General features: G+C 34.9%; 1 protein-coding gene across 1 annotated transcript; it reads left to right on the top strand.

The window, feature by feature from the left end:
* Window positions 1-5,236: 5,236 nt before the first annotated feature.
* Window positions 5,237-16,234, top strand: Glyatl3 (glycine-N-acyltransferase like 3). The gene is given in 6 exon segments (XM_026415292.2): window positions 5,237-5,314; window positions 9,266-9,373; window positions 11,046-11,172; window positions 12,524-12,650; window positions 15,807-16,209; window positions 16,211-16,234. Coding segments are annotated over 6 exon segments (867 nt in total).
* Window positions 16,235-16,791: the final 557 nt, after the last annotated feature.

The following is a 16,791-nucleotide window of genomic DNA, read 5'->3' as shown; positions in this document are numbered from 1 at the left end:
GGCTGGTGTTAATTATTGAGTGCCTGCTGAATGCCAGGGGCTGTTCTAAGTCCATTACATGTATACACGTATTTATACCAATGTTAATTACAATCTTTGATCCCCGGTGGGATTAAACCTCAGTAGTCACTATTTTCTCCAACAGATGAAGAAACTGAGGTACAGAAAGGTTAATTAACTATTTTTAAGATCACACAATTAGTAAGAGATTGAACTAGGAAGTGAAAAAAAATAATTGACACTTAAGAATTTTCTACTAAGCTACACATAGAAGGGGCTACTGAATCTAATGAGTAAATTCTGTTAAAGAAAAAAAATCATGTATTTTGGGAGTATAGTGATAATTTGTTATTACTGGGTTTATTGTTACTTGAGTTTACCTAAGAAAATACCTTTAAATTTATCTGACATTGGCAACCTTCATTTACCTCCTTTGTTTTTTTTCCTTTTAATCTCAGAATTAAAAGTTCATTTTAGCCCAGTTAGTCTATCTCAAATTTAATTTCCTTCAACCAAAGCAGTTTTCCTGGGAAAGTACATTTTGCCTTTTTTGTTATTTTTCCTTCAGGCAAAGAGCAGCTATTCTTATTATTTTTTATGTTTAATAGAGAACAAAGAACTTTCAAAAAGATTGGAAGTTTGTTTTGGATGCTCATGGAAACAGGATGTAATCTAAACTTAGAGAAATTATTTTATGTTTCAGAGTCCATAAATAATCCTACCCTCTCTAAATTTATTAGTTTTCCCTAGGATATTGTACTTAATTTCATAACATTTCTTTTCTGCAAATAACAGCTTCTATTCAAATTTTAAGTCTATTTTTCTATTAACATTTAGGAAAAAAAATAAGTTCTCTAGGAGTACAAACAGGAAAATATGTTGCCCTCAGTAACATGTTTTTTAAAAATTAAAAATTGTGAATATACCAAAGTTAAAAAACTTATTTTGATCCATAATTGATATTTAAAACAATTTATCCAGTCACTTTTAACTACCAACTGCCCAATGTATTACTAGTGTCTTCTAGTAGAGAATGTCTATTAATTTTATGAAACATAAAGATAGTGAAGAACATCCTCCCATGTGACCACATTCAAATTGAACCACTCTCCATATGCTGAAGAGACATTTGTATGACTTACCATTCCAAAACTTAGGTATTGCCACTGTGTGCTGAGATGTCCAAGCAAATACTTATGCTGGGTTTAAGATTGCAGCCATTTTAAGAAAAGTAAACTTTCTCAAAGAATAAGGTAAAGGAATTAAAATTTACAAAATTACTCAATTTCACAAGTATCCTGTCCAGAGATTATTCCCTTGCAGCTTTGAAAGTTTAGGGCAGCAAAATCATTTTCTTCATGTAAAAATACCTCAAAGATCAGTACCTCTATATCACTTTCTTATTTCTCATTTGCTTGTGTCACATTCCATATTTATCTTCTTCCATGAGATCCTGATAGTTGTATGTCTTAAAAATATCCATCTCCAAATCAAGATTATTGCTCCCTTACTTTTAAACCATTAAGATCAAATGGGATAGAAAGTGGTAGAACAAAAGTTCTTACATTCTGTTTGAGATGATTGTCACCTTACACAGATCATAAACCCTCCCCTTCTACAGGTGTGGGTTTTTTTTTTTTCCTCTCTCTTTCCACTAATTAGGGAAATAGCCTTAAGTATAAATTTACCATTTATACAGAAGGAGCTACTGCACTGATACACAGCTAAGAGATCTCAGTTTCAGACTGAACTCTCAATAGCAGGTAAGATTTTTTCCCCCTACTAAAATAGTAAAATCATTAGGTTATAATTGTAGCGAAGAACAGGAGAAATAGAGATGAAGTCCACTTTATGCAGAAAGAATAAGTACATTTTGTTTTGTTGGTTTGTATTTTCTTTTTAAATGTCTTAATATGAGGACAATGAGTGTTATGAAATATGAAACTGCATTGTGATTTGGGCACAACTAGAGTAAGAGAGAGTAATCTCTCAAAACCAAAAGCCTCTATAACATAAAAAATAATTACGAACATTGAATTGTGAGTGCTTAAAAAGAAAAGTTTTTCCTAAAAGACCCACCATTGTATTGTAAATGCTGTATAATACCATAAAAACAGATCTAATGTTTATGATTAATATTAATCAAAAGCATTTCAGGTACTTGCTCTAATGAACATTTCAAATGCTCCAAAGAATCTTCAGTTCCTAAAACTGATATGCATATGACCATTTTTCTTGACAAAGACTTTCAATTCATGAGTCTGTTTTTGGTAACCGTTAGGTTAAAGGTGTTACAAACATTTACCTTTCAATTCTAGAACACATACTGATTATGGGGAACCTGTGTTGAGCGGAAGGGTATGGGTGATCTTGTCGGTTTCAGAGTTCGTAGTTGTCATTATGACTTTTTAATAATAATTCAAAAATGTGTAAAAATGTTTTCTCCATTTGTGAAGATTTCTGCATTCTGTTTGTATCATTAAAAAAAAAAAGATCTTTGTATTTAGTGACATATTCCCATAAAATGTGTCACTGTTTACTGAAGGCATATTTTCAAATGTTGTGTTAACTATAGTGTCTTCTATATGAACCCATGGGAGAAATGTCTCTCATTTTAATTTGTCACCCTGAGTAATTTGTTTGTGAGTTGCAAGAGCTTACTCTAGAGGGGTAGATTAATGCCTGATCAAGGAAGGTTTTGATTATTAAGAATTTGGAGAACTAGACTTTAGAGATGGCATAAGTGAAAAAAACAAGCAAATGCTAAGAAATAGAGCTTATGATATTCTTAGGAGCATCTGAATCATATAATTGATCATGATCATTTCTCTGTGTGATAGCTAATAAAACAGCTCAGAATCAAATGTGGGCTCTTACTTCCTGCAAGTACAGTTGATTCCTGATTGTATATGAAAGTCCTTTTGTTTCATGATAGTAATGTCGAAAACAGACCTAGCCAATATTGAAACAACAACCTAATAATAAGTTACGTTCCTCTAAGCCTCTGGTTTCATTAAGTAGGTAATACAAAACCTTATTTTACATGTACTTTTGTTCAAAGATACATCATTTCATATTTACTATTGATTCATTATTATTGATTCATTGTCATTGAACTCGTGGTTGAGAACATTATAATTGATGCATTAGTGAAACTTACCTGTTACATGTATTTTGTCTTTAAGGCCCATTACAGCCATTTTGAACTTAGAAATGTCAAATTAGCACTTATACACTATTTGAAACAGCAAAATCAACAGAAAGCATTAAAAAAATTTTTTTAATGGTACTAGAGAGACCATGAAAAGAACATTTGTTTACAGTAATTGATAGTAGAAACAAGAAAGCAGAGTATGCCCTGAACAACCTTAGTGGGAAGTGTGTTGGAAGAAAAAATTTTACTGCTCTATGCGTGTCTTAAAATTACTGCAAAAGCACTGCAAATATTAATTTGTGAGTTAGAAATAAATTTTAGTGAATAGGAACATTCTCAAATAATGGAATATGAATAAGGTAGATCAGTTGTATATGTAGGACTATATTCCATGTTTTGTGAACTAACCTCACTCTTGAATCTATATTCTTTTTGTAACTATATTTTCCCTTTGAGCTTTCAACTTAATTTTTCTTCATGTATTTTACTTATTCCATAAGTGGTCTTATATTCTTTGGGAAACAAGCCAGGTAATAAGCCAGCAAATCATCAACAAATACTTGTTATTCCTACTCTTTGCATTAACTACTTTGCTAAGTATTAGGGCATAAAAAGATCTCTAGGCATCAAAGTAAATTAAGAAATTTATGAGAAACTGACCTTTGAAATAATTTCATTTTCTATCAAAAGATATTGAATTAGAATAAATGTGTTTAGTGCAAATATCCACCAAAAAAAAGTTTAATTTAGAGATGACACAAGTGAGTGAAAAGTTCAGTTGATGCCAGGGTAAAGAGAGGAAGGGTACATTTCTCATTTTCTTTGCTCATCTTAAAAAAAAATCTAGAAACTTGATCTTTTCAAAGACTCTAATACTGGCCCAGACTATGAATACATGGGTTCAAAAGCCCCCTGATTTTCTGGTGCTTCGCTGGCCGTTTGTACATCTTTGATTCCTGTAGAAAACAAGACACCTTAAGTGCACCACTCAGTGAACTCTAGAGCAACAGGGCTATTTGAATGCTGCCTAGAACTTCATACCCACATAAACCTCATGGAAGAGTTTTACAGGGGATTTTTAGGTAGCTCATAGCCAAATATTCTGGGTATCCTATAGTTCCAGAGATATGCCACATAAGGAAATCAAGTCAATTTATCCAGCAAATGTGTCATGAAGGAACAATTCTAGCTCTCCCCCAAATCCCAGAAGCATTAGGTTATGATGTCTATCTGAATTATCTTTGTCGTCTTAGTGCCTGACTGCCAGGAGTGTAAGTGGAAAAACTCTTACATTGACTGTAGGGAGAAAAATGTTTTGTTTTGTTTTGTTTTTAAATAAAGTCAAGCTCTCACAATGTTGGGGGAAAGGTTTCTTGGGAAGAAATCAGGGGAGGTAGAGCTCCCAAATCTGGAAAGTGTAATTGCATTAGAAAAGATGAAGTTATATGTATTACATTTAGGTCCTTTTCTTTCCAGAATTTTATCTGATTAAATGAGCCACAGCTTCTGCCCACATCTGATTCTTTCCAACTTGTTCTTTAAAACCACTCAAGTCTTTCTCTAGCCTTTGCCCCACACTGTTAAGAAGTTTCTCTACTTAACCCCAGAAATCTTACCCTGAGTTTCATATTATCCACTCAGTAACTATTTTTAGAAGGTCCCTGCTCTGCAAGGCCCTGTGGCACGAGCTCTAGATACAGTGGAACACAAACAGGGACCCTGAATTCATGAAATTGACAGGCCACTTTAGGCAGACCTATGTCAAAGAAAACACAATTAAACATAAAATTACGATTGTAATTCAGTGCCCTGAAGGAAGGGTTCAGAGTACATTGAATGTATATAATAGAGAGATTTAGCCCAGTTTACAGTTAGCCTCATCTGTCTAGGATTAGGTCAGAAGCAATCTCCATTTTCTAGTTTACTCATCCCAGCGCTTGCCCACCTTCTTCCTTCTTCCCTCTTCAGAGTCAGAAATATACCCAAGGAAAACGGCTACCAACATATTCCTAAGTAGGTTCAAAAATTAAATTGTAACTTCAAGTTTCAAATTAGGTGTGGAATTGCAAAGATCTGGAGAAGATGTTGGTGCTAAACTGTTCTACCAAATTACTGATGCTAGAGAACATATTGAAGAATCACTTTCCTGAATCACTCAAGGTATTATAAACTTTATTGTACTAATTTATTATTGTATTAGTTGTTTTCTTTTAATTGCATGAATCTGTAAAATAATGTAAGCCTTGTGGCTGTCCCCCCACTGTGGGTAGTCACAATGAATGACCACACCTTCCAGTCCTGATGCCTTAGATTCTGACCAACCACTACATTAGCTGTAGCTTGGGCGGGGTCTAGCTCACATAGTAAGGGGTCTTCTTTGTGGGTATGTGCCCCAGGATTGAGTTACACTCACCTGTCCCTTGTAGTCCTGTTACTTATGCCTTTTTTAGGACAGAACTTTATAAGAACAAGAGTCCCCCCAATAAAAGCTCACTTCCGACCATGTCCCCTCTTTCGTCAGCCTCTCGTGACTTTAATCTTGCTCTCCTTTTTGGGGAGCCTGAGGCCCAGAACCAGGAAGCCAACCTGAAGCTTGTATAAAGGTAAATTGTGCCTGTGTTTTATTTGGTGTCCCTGCAAATTCACACAAGTGATCTTAAGTTCAGCTGCCCATGCTGGTCAGGGGTGGCTCCCCACCACACACACATACCATTTTTCCCCCTGATGTTAGATCTCTGGCACACTTTATAAACATAGTTTCCCAGCTGTCTCCTGCCAAATAGTGATACAATGGATTGTGGATAAGGCCCAGAGGATTTTTGACAATCACTCTAGAGGACTTATAGGGATATTTAATAATTCTGGGATACATTATTTCTAAAGTAAGTTTGAGTTTTAAAATGTTTTAAATGGTGGCTCGGGAGGCTGAGACAGAGGATCATGAGTTCAAAGCCAGCCTCAGCAATGGTAAGGTGCTAAGCAACTCAGTGAGACCTTTCTCTAAATAAAAATACAAAATAGGGCTGGGGATATGGTTCAGTAGTTGAGTGTCCTGGAGTTCAATCCCTGTTACCCTCCCAAAATTAACTTAATAAAATGTTTTAAAAGGCAAAAGGGTGTAGCATGGTTGGCACCGAAATAAATAACATAAACCTAGTAAACAATAGAACTGAAATTTAGGCATTGATAATTTTTTCAGCAATTCTGTTGGCCATCAAACCTGTGGTCTAAAATCCAGGAGGGCCAACAGATAACTCAGTGCCACTTTGGAAGATGTCATTATCAAAAGATTATGATAAGTGGCTAGGCACAGTGGCACACACCTGTAACCCCCGAAACTGGAAAGGTAAGGCAGGAGAATTGCAAATTTGTGGCCAGACTCAATATCTTAAACTCTGTCTAATACAAGAACTGGGGATGGCACTCAGTGGTAAAGTATCCCTGGGTTCAATCTCCAGTACTTAAAAAAAAAATTTACAATAAGTGTAACTAGAACTGCTATAAGCATTTACAATGAAATTGCCTTTGAATGGCTGAGTTTCTTGAGCAAAAAGACAGTTGTACAACCTGTTCTCAAATGGGAATGAAATGAAGATCACTCAGGAAACAAATAATAAATCTGAATTTTTGAAGATGGAGACCAGAGTCCTGAAATTTTAATACCCTGGATAATTCTTATGTTCATTAAAATTTAAAACAAAGGGGTCTAACTGGAGTCTCCTGGTGCATGGTGCTGTGTTAATTAAATCTGGTCATCTTGCCTTATTGATAGTTCTTAAAATGCATGTGGTAGGAAATATCCAATAATAATTTGAGACTACATGGCTGCCAAATCAGAAAAAGTACTATAAAAAGCATTCAGCACCACTCATCCTTTGAATATGCAGCTACTGGAAGAATGTTTTTTTACCAATGCCTAATCTTTCAATTGCTTCCAAATCTTACACAAAGAAGTTTTGTTTTTTAAATTTTACTTTTAGAATCTAAATATTAAAAGATTTTCCTCTTTCAATGAGATCTATATTTTCCTATTTTTAATACTGACACTGAAGTTAATTAATGCAATAAGCTAGTAGGCTTTTTTTGCTCTAATAATATATCTGGCTAGTTCTTCTTCCAGAGATAATTAAAAAGGCCTCAGTGACCTTCATGGAGTCCTAAAAGATGTTTGAGAATTAAAAAGTTGAAGTAAATGTAGTTTTATTTGTTCACCCTTCCTCAATTCTATGAAGATTATGGCTATGTGTATTATGACCTCAGCTTAGTGTTTGATTAAATTTCCTTCTAAGCTCTAACTGCTGATTGCCCAACAACTTTACTTCCTCCTAGGCAACCCCCACACTCAACACTCACCCTTTAAATCACCAGCTATTAGAAGAGCTTGTTTGTTTTTTTACCAATGCCAAATCTTTCACTTATTTCCAAATCATATACAAACACGTTTTTTTTCTTTCAGAATTTGAATACTAAAAGAGTTTTTCCCTTTTAGCCTTTTGAACATTCCAATCATAATTAGGTTACATTCTTCAATAAGGATGTATAGTCTCCTTACATAACATCATTTTAATAAACATCATTGTGTACATGTAAGACAGGTATTTGCAGAATTTAATGATTAACTGAATAAGAATTACCCTTCCAGGTTACTTTGGTTCTTTGGTTTACACTCCGAATGATCCAAGTTACACATTCATATAAACCACACTCAATACGGAAAGACACACTCTGTGAGCATATTCAAGGGAGATTCCAGATTAGGTAAAACAGAAGAAAGTTGTATAATGTTCTAGACTGAGAAAAGATGAGTGAATTAGGTGTGTGGTTTGGGTTCAGGTCATGATAATGGAAGTAAAATGTAGGTTCCAAACCCCTTACAATTTAAATATTTTTCACTAATTTATTAAATATGTTTCATTGAAGTCCAATACATTCTACAAATTGCACACAATGTAATTATGCAACTCAGTGAATATTCGTGAATCGAATACCTATGTAACATCCACTCTGGTAGAGAAAGAACATTTACTTCAGAGGCTGCTTCTCAACTCCCACTGCTCCTTTTTGACCACCACCTCTCCCTGCTCCCTAAAATTGGACACCTTCCAAAGCCATGATTTAGTTTTTACTGTTTGGGGATGTAAATAAATTAAATCACACAAAAAGTGTTTTTTGTTTATTTTTTTAAAATACCCAGCTTCTTTTGCATAACTTTTTGTGTGAGATTCGTAGTGATTCCATGTAGCTGTGGTCTATTCACTTTTATTACTGTTTTGTAATCTATAGGATAAATATATCAAAATGTATTTCTTCATTTCATCATCGATGGATATTTAGTTTCTCATTTTTATTTTTTTATGAAAGTGCTAGGAACCTCTTCCCATAACTCCGAAGTTCTTGTTACCTACCACTATATCTTTTTCCCACCTTTATAAGCACATACATATATGTTTGGGGGACAGATATTTTTCTTAGCGGAGAAAAAGAAGATGTGAACGGCACATTCTAATACTGCTCCAGTACTGTTCAGTCACCAAACATTCCATCAGCAACTTCAGGTTCCATCGATAAAATACTGAATGAGACCCAGATATGACCCTCAAGAAATGTTTACAAAGCCTTGCTCCATCAAATCTGAAATAAATGCAAATTTTTATTTTTTATTTGGGCTTGTTTTGCCTGTTATTCAGGCTTGAATGAGTAGTTGTATTTTACAAGTTATTTTTGTATAGAATAGTATGTTCAAAATCAGCTAAACATTAAGAATATCTGTGGGACTTTTAAAATATGTATAGGCCATAAGATTGTGGTTTATTCAGCAATCTGTGGCAAGTCTCACCTAGTAAGTCTATCAACTTAAGACTCTTTCACTGTTGCACTGTAAAAGCTAGGTTTAGGGAGAGTTTTCATAGGCTTTAGTAGACTTTTTACCAGTTTTCATGTGCCCTGATAACAGTAAAGAAGTTTATATGTCTATATAATGTATTTGTCTGTGAATATATTTTTAATTTCCCCTCTAATGACCATGATTATATACTGGAACAAAAGAGTGTAATATGCAATTGAAACAGATGGTATTGTGATTGGTTTGTCCTTCTTGGTTCTCTGGCTCAGGTTTATGGAGCGGTGATGAACATAAATCGTGGGAATCCCTTTCAAAAGGAAGTGGTACTAGATTCATGGCCAGACTTCAAAGCTGTTATCACCCGAAGACAGAGAGAGGTAATTTCTGAAAGGCAAATAAATGAAAACAAGAATTGATATCAATTGGAAAAAAATAGATTAGGTAAAGGGACTAGCATGATCTTAGTAGTCATATATATTATCTTGATATACTACATAGTTCACCATTAGTTTTTTTGGGGGGGGCAGGGGGTACTGGGGATTGAACTCAAGGGCACTTGTCCACTGAGCCACATCCCCAGCCCTATTTTGTATTTATTTAGAGACAGGGTCTCACTGAGTTACTTAGTGCCTTGCCATTGCTGAAACTTGAGATCCCTGGCTTGAAACTTGAGATCCTTCTGCCTCAGATTCACAAGGTGCTGGGATTATAGGTGTTCACTACTGTGCCAGGTTCACCATTCCTTTTTTGTTTTTTTTAAATTTTTAGTTGTAGATGGACACAACAATACCTTATTTTTATTTATTAATTAATTTATTATGCAGTGCTGAGAATTGAACCCAGTGCCTCACATGTGCTAGTCAAGTGCTCTATCACTGAACCACAACCTCAGCCCATTTTTTTTCACCATAACTTTTTAATGTGATTGGCTTCAGAGTGTCTGGCCTATGGAAGACCTCTAGTCCAAAAGTGTTTCCTTTAGTGCTTCTTCATCTCTAGAAGCATAAAGCATACATGACCACAGTATATACTAGCTTCTTCTGTATGGATGATTCCTTATGACTGATGACTTCGGTCACGTGGATAAATACAGAAGACGACTAAAGAAGACAACACTCAGTCCATTCTGCCTCTGAGACCCAGTGAAGCTAAAGTGATTAAATCCATGCTGTCCTCCAAATTAGGAAGATTCATGAAGCTTTGATTTTTAGAGATGTATTCACTGAGTTTTGCCCTTTATATATATAATATATAGCTATATATTATATATTTCATATATAAAATATATTAAATATACGTATATACTATATATTATGTATATCATATAATTATGTATTATATATTATGCAATAATATATTATGTAATAATATATTATGCAATAATATATAATATAATATTTTATATAAAATATATTAAATATATATTACATATACAATATATAATATTTTCTCAGAAAAACCTTGGAATTATTTAGATGTAATTCACTTTTATAATTTGGGATGCCAGCCATAGCATCTATAACCTTAATAGCATTAATTTGAGACTTCTTACTTTTTCTGAGGCTGAACTCCCTGAGCAAGAAGTCAAGACTCAGATAATACACACACACACACACACACACACACCACACAGTTGTGATACTGTTCCTATGTTGCGCAACCTAAACTCAAACTCAAGGCCTTAGGTAATTGTTCTGCCTTAGCCTCCCTACAGCTTCCATCAGCTGGTATTATAGGTATATATCACTATACCTGACCCCTATTTACTTTCAAAAATAAATAAAATCTGAGAAAAATGTGAAATAAATGTCTTGAAACCTCTTTAATCCCCCCAAAAAAGAATCAAGAAAAAGAAATCAAGAATCAAGAAAACTATTTCTCTTTACACTGCAGCACATTAGCCTCATTCTCATTTTAGTGTTTTTAGGTGATTAATTTTTGTAACAGAAAATTAGATAGGCATGCCTAGCTAATGATATCAAAGCTCTCTAGGATTTAGGTTATCCAGATGATACGTTCATGTTTTCATAATTATGTCTTTTGTCCTAGGCTGAGACAGATAACCTTGACCATTATACTAATGCCTATGCTGTGTTCTACAAGGATGTCAGGGCTTACCAACAGCTATTGGAAGAACATGATGTCATTAACTGGAACCAAGTTTTTCAAATACAAGGTGAGGTCATATGCAAGACATATGTTATGCAGTCATTTCCTTTCCCATTTTATATATATATATATATATATATATATATATATATATATATATCTCAGAGATATATAGATAGGTATTGTGTGTGTGTGTGTGTGTGTGTGTGTGTGTGTATGACACAGATGTGGGTGGGTGTATATATATATATATATATATATATATATATATGAAATAGACATACACACATAGGAACAAACCTATATCCATACATTTTATATCTTTACCATTTCTATATTAGATTATTTTAAGAACACCTTTGATTGGTGCTGCCTATTTTTTTTCTCATAGAAAGCCCTTCAAATTATTTAGATGTAACTTGAGTTTTAAAATATTGAATGCTACCATAGCATTTGTAATTTTAATGGCATCAACTTGAAGCCTTCTTATCTTCTCTAAGGCTAAACTCTCTAGTGTGGAACCAAGGCTCAGATACCACACTGTGTTGGATATGGCTTCCCATTTATGTTTTTTTCAAGAAGTTTCAAGGCCACACTGAGAAGTGGCTCACAAGAGGGGAGGGAACAAGCCACTAGGAAATGAAGGATGAAGGAAAGTCAATTTCCAGAGAATATAATTAATCAGGATTCTGAATGGAAAGAATGGAGTACTGGGGAGTTGGAGAAGTGGAGAGAGGACTCATTATAAGCTATATAAGAACAAAGAAGGACCAGACAATTTTCTCTACCACTGTGAAGCAGTACCTGAGCACAGTGCTTTAAATCTAAAAAGTACAGAATAAAGGTTTATAAATACTACAGTATAGCTATAATAAATAAGTGGGATCTGAGAAAGTTCAGGATAAATCTCATCAACACTCAGTTTCCACCTTAAATACCATAACGGAGAATTTGGCAACAGGCTGGCAGAGAAACTTTAAAGTTAACTTGTCAAACAAATCTAAACTCTTACAATTCTAGTTTAATAGTCAATTGTAGATTTTTAGAGCTATAAGTCATTGTACCTTATTTCAAGGAGTTTAGATCTGTCCAAGTAATAAAAAACAAATAAAAATTTGTACAACAAAATTCCAAATTCTCATGGGATATTTCCAACAGAACTTTCCATGAAAAGTTATGGTGGGTGGCAATGTGATGAGAATTCAAAAATTCTCCAAAAAATAATAAAAAATGAGATAGAGAATAGCCATAATAAGTGAGTGTGTGTGTGTGTGTGTGTGTGTGTGTGTGTGTGTGTAGTAAGTTTAGGATAATACAAGGTAGCAAACTGGTGGTATTGATGATGTTCAGTATACAAACACTGGAGCAATTTGCTTTTTCAAATAAAATGCTCATCTTTTTTGTTTGTCTTTCCACAGGGCTACAGAGTGAGTTATATGATGCTTCCAAAGCTGTTGCCAATTCAAAGCAATTGGATATAAAACTGACTTCCTTCAAGGCTGTTCATTTTTCTCCTGTTTCATCTCTGCCAGATACCAGTTTCCTGTATGTAAACCAAGTTCTGCATTTGGGATAGGACTTAAGTGCTGTGAAAGACCAGATAGTAAAAACTGGAGCTCTTGGTATCATTTAGGAATATTTAAACATTTGGTTTTGGACCATTATACTAAAAGTGTGTGTGTGTATGTGTGTGTGTGTGTGTGTGTGTGTGTGTGTGTGTTTGTGTGTGTTTATACACACATATGAACAAACCTATATCCATACATTTTATATCTTTACCATTTCTGTATTAGATTATTGTATGAACACCTTTAATTGGGGTGTGTGTGTGTGTGTGTGTGTGTGTGTGTTACTCTTTCCCTCTCCCTCATGCTTCAGTGCTCATAATTTCTTTGAAAATAAGTAAGGGTCTCTGTCCATAGTTGTAAATGAACTCAAAAGACTTGCACCCCCTCCCCCTTCCTTTTTTCAGTACCAAGGATTGAACCCAGGGACACTTTAACACTGAGCCACATCCCCAGTCTTTTTTCATCTTTTATTTAGACACAGTCTCACTAAGTTGCTTACGGCCTTCCTAAGTTGCAAGACTGGCTTTAAATTTGTAGTCCTCCTGCCTCAGCCTCCTAAACCACTAGGATTACAGGTATGTGCCACTGTGCCCGCAGAATACCTGCATTTTCATAGTGCACATAGAAAACTCAATCCTTGGGTGTTCTCCTCTCCAACATAATTCTAAATAATCTCTCTTGTCTGAATCCAAAATGTATGTGATTGTTTTTGTTGTTTTAGGAAAGGGGTATAATATAATGAACTTTATTGAGATTTTAAGTATATAGCATTAAAGTTTTAAAATATATCTCCCCTTAATCCTTTCCACAGGCCTATAAAGTAGTAGTAGTAGGAGGAGGAGTATTCCATTTTTGATAGATTTGAAGTAATATATAGAAGTAAATTTTAGAACCAGGAAATAATCCAAAGAAATCCAGCTCCATAAAGCAATATTTGAACCCATTTGTTAGTTTGTATCTGCATTTGTTCTTATTTTCTCCTACTTTGAGGTTCTTGCTTTGTCATTTACTAAACGCCGTTCCTTCATTTTAACCTTTCTGGGCCTTAATTTCTTTTCCTCAAGAATTAGGACATAATATCATCTTCACATTGTTTTTGTAAACGAATGAAACAAGGTGAAAAGTACCCATATAGATGATTGTTAATTTCCTTTTCTTCTATGATACATATGGAAGGAATTATTGAGTGTGACAAGACTAAACCTGGGGAAGAACAGACACTTTAAGTCACAGGAAAGCAAATGGATTTTCTTTTTACTGTTTTTTAAACTATTAAAATTTCAAATGTACAACAAAAATTGAGACAATAGTGTAAAGAACTGCCCGCCAATATATAGATAGTCTTATTTAATACACATCCCTACATATCTTTGCACCATCTGGATTATTTTAAGGGAATGAAATAAATATTATCTTTATATCCTTAAATAATTTATATCCTTAAATAATTTAATATGTATCTCTAAATCATAAGAATTCATTTAAAAAAATGGTACTCTCCCCTACATTCCCTAACCTCTAGTAACCACTGTTGTTCTTTTTTAAGATCAATTTCTTTAGATTCTTTAGGTAGGTGAAATCATGCAGTACCTAGCATATTTGTCTTTCTGTATCTAGCATATTTTACTTAATATTATTTCTTCAAGTTCCATCTATGTTGTTGCAAATGCTATGACTTAATCCATTTTTGTGGCTGACTAGTATTTTGTTGTGTATAGATGCCACATTTTCTTTATCCATTCATCAGGACACTTAGATTGGTTCCGTTTCTTAGAGTAGATTTCTCTTTTACATACTTACTTTATTTCCTTTGGATATATACCCAGGAGTGGGATTACTGGATCAGATGACAGTTCTATTTTTCTTTTTGAGGAACTTCCACACTGTTTTCCATAATGGCTGACTAATTTACATTCCCCCCAACACTAAGGGTTGCCTTTTTCTACCTGCTCACCAGCACTTGTTATCTTTTGAGTTTTTCATATTGGTAAGCATTTTTTCCACATACCTGTTTGCCATTTGCATGTCTTATTTTGAGAAATGTCTATTTAGGTTTATTTTCTATGTTTAAATTGAGTTATTTCGATATTTTTCTCTTGTGTTTTTGACTTATATTCTAGATACAAACTAACAGATGTATAGTTTCATCCATTCTGAAGATTGTCTCTTTATTCTTTTCATTTATTCCCTTGCTATGCAGAAGATTTTTAATTTGGTATAATCCCATTTGTGTATTTGTTTCTTTTCTGTGCTTTTGAAGTCTTATTCAAAAATTCTTGCTTATTCAAATGTCATGAGCTTATCCCCTGTGTTTTTTTCTAGTAATGACTTTTTGTCTTTAATATATAAATCATTACCCAAACTTGTGGACTCCATTTTGAATGCTCTGCCCTGTAGACAGCAGGTCAGAATCTCCAACATAACTGTTCTTTGCCAGGGGCCTTGGCAATGTTTTTGTGTGCAGCAACATTTTTGTCTGAGAATTCTTTATTCTTGCTTTGAAGTTCACTTTTAAAATTGATTTGAAATCCTATAAAATTGGTTTTCCCCACACTTAATGAATGGTCTAGTGCCATAGCTGACAGCATGTTTAAAATGTGAGCTAACACTATACAGCTGCTAAGAAAAATACCATGAAATTGTACTTACAAAAATCATAGCAAGAACTATATTATCAGTCTCTTAATGTTCACTGAGAATGGTCTTGATGATGTTGATCAATTCAAAAATGAAGTCAAATTCCAAGACACAATCAGCCTCATAGGCTTTCAACTGTGTAATTTGTCTCAGTTCTTAAAAAACCTTACACTCACTTTATCTTATTGGCAGAGGTTTTATGTAGTATTCTAGTAAACCCCTAGAAACACATATATCATTGGAATCAATGTAGTGCAGAGTAGCAGTCCATAAAAAAAGAGAAACTCGGGAAAAAATGAGAATATTTAACCTGGAGAAAAGCAACTTAAGACCAGGCCTAGAAGAGCTAACATTTCCAGAGTATGTACATATGCCTGGCATATTAAGAAACTTGGTTTTATTTTTTGGCAATTCAATTAAATCAGTATGGGAAAATTGGTTATTTATTGTCACAGAATCCTGAGCTCATTCGTTTTTTCATCTTGATTTCTTTTAGCACGGGGTCTTCCCCGCGACTCACCTATCTGAGTGTTGCAGATGCTGATCTCCTCAACCGCACTTGGTCAAGGGGCGGCAATGAGCAGTGTCTCCGGTACATTGCCAAACTCATCTCCTGCTTCCCCAGTGTGTGTGTCCGTGATGACAAGGGAAACCCGGTATCCTGGTCTATCACAGACCAGTTTGCCACCATGTGCCACGGCTACACCCTGCCCGATCATCGCAGGAAAGGTTATAGCCGGCTGGTGGCCCTCACGCTGGCCAGGAAGTTGCAAAGCCGGGGATTCCCCTCTCAGGGAAATGTTCTGGATGACAACATGGCATCTATAAGTCTCCTCAAGAGTGTCCATGCTGAGTTCTTGCCTTGTCGTTTTCATAGGCTTATTCTTACCCCCCCAACCTTTCTCTGCCCAAGCTCACCTTTAGCCCAGTGACATTCCAGAAATTTTCTTGCTTTCCCAAACACACTCTCTAAGCTGCAAGTAGAGGAGAACTAAACCTGGTGATAAGAGGCTGGAGAAGATGTGCAGGATCATCTGAGAAGTCTTGGCTAATCTTGCCTCAGGTTTCTGCTGTATATAACTGTAGTTGTCAGGAGTATAGCTGTGGCTAAGAGAAGAGGAAGTTTTTTCTTCTGTAGGATTCACTATAGGAAAGAAGTTTCTAAAGCCAGCAGGTCTTAGCATATAGGCAAAAATGATTTCATGAGAAAAAATAATGATTTAACACAGGAGCATGTGGCTAGTTGTTTAGGCCTCTGCTCTGTATTTTCGCAACCATACCAAGTTCGCTGCAATCATGAAACTTCCTTGACCCTCATTGCTATGTCTCACTAACTAACCTCTATTCTACCACCTCTGCTCCGAGTTTTCTGTTAAGTGTCCTGCATTTTCCCCTTTAATTGTTGGCTTTCTGCTTATGCCTATGAAATTAGTGAATAGTTCTCCTCTGGGAATGTTCAAAGGCAGTGGTTCTCACCTTTT

This window comes from Urocitellus parryii, chromosome 8 (genome assembly GCF_045843805.1).
Source record: "Urocitellus parryii isolate mUroPar1 chromosome 8, mUroPar1.hap1, whole genome shotgun sequence".
NCBI lineage: Eukaryota > Metazoa > Chordata > Mammalia > Rodentia > Sciuridae > Urocitellus > Urocitellus parryii.
This window is presented reverse-complemented; position numbering and strand designations above follow the sequence as displayed.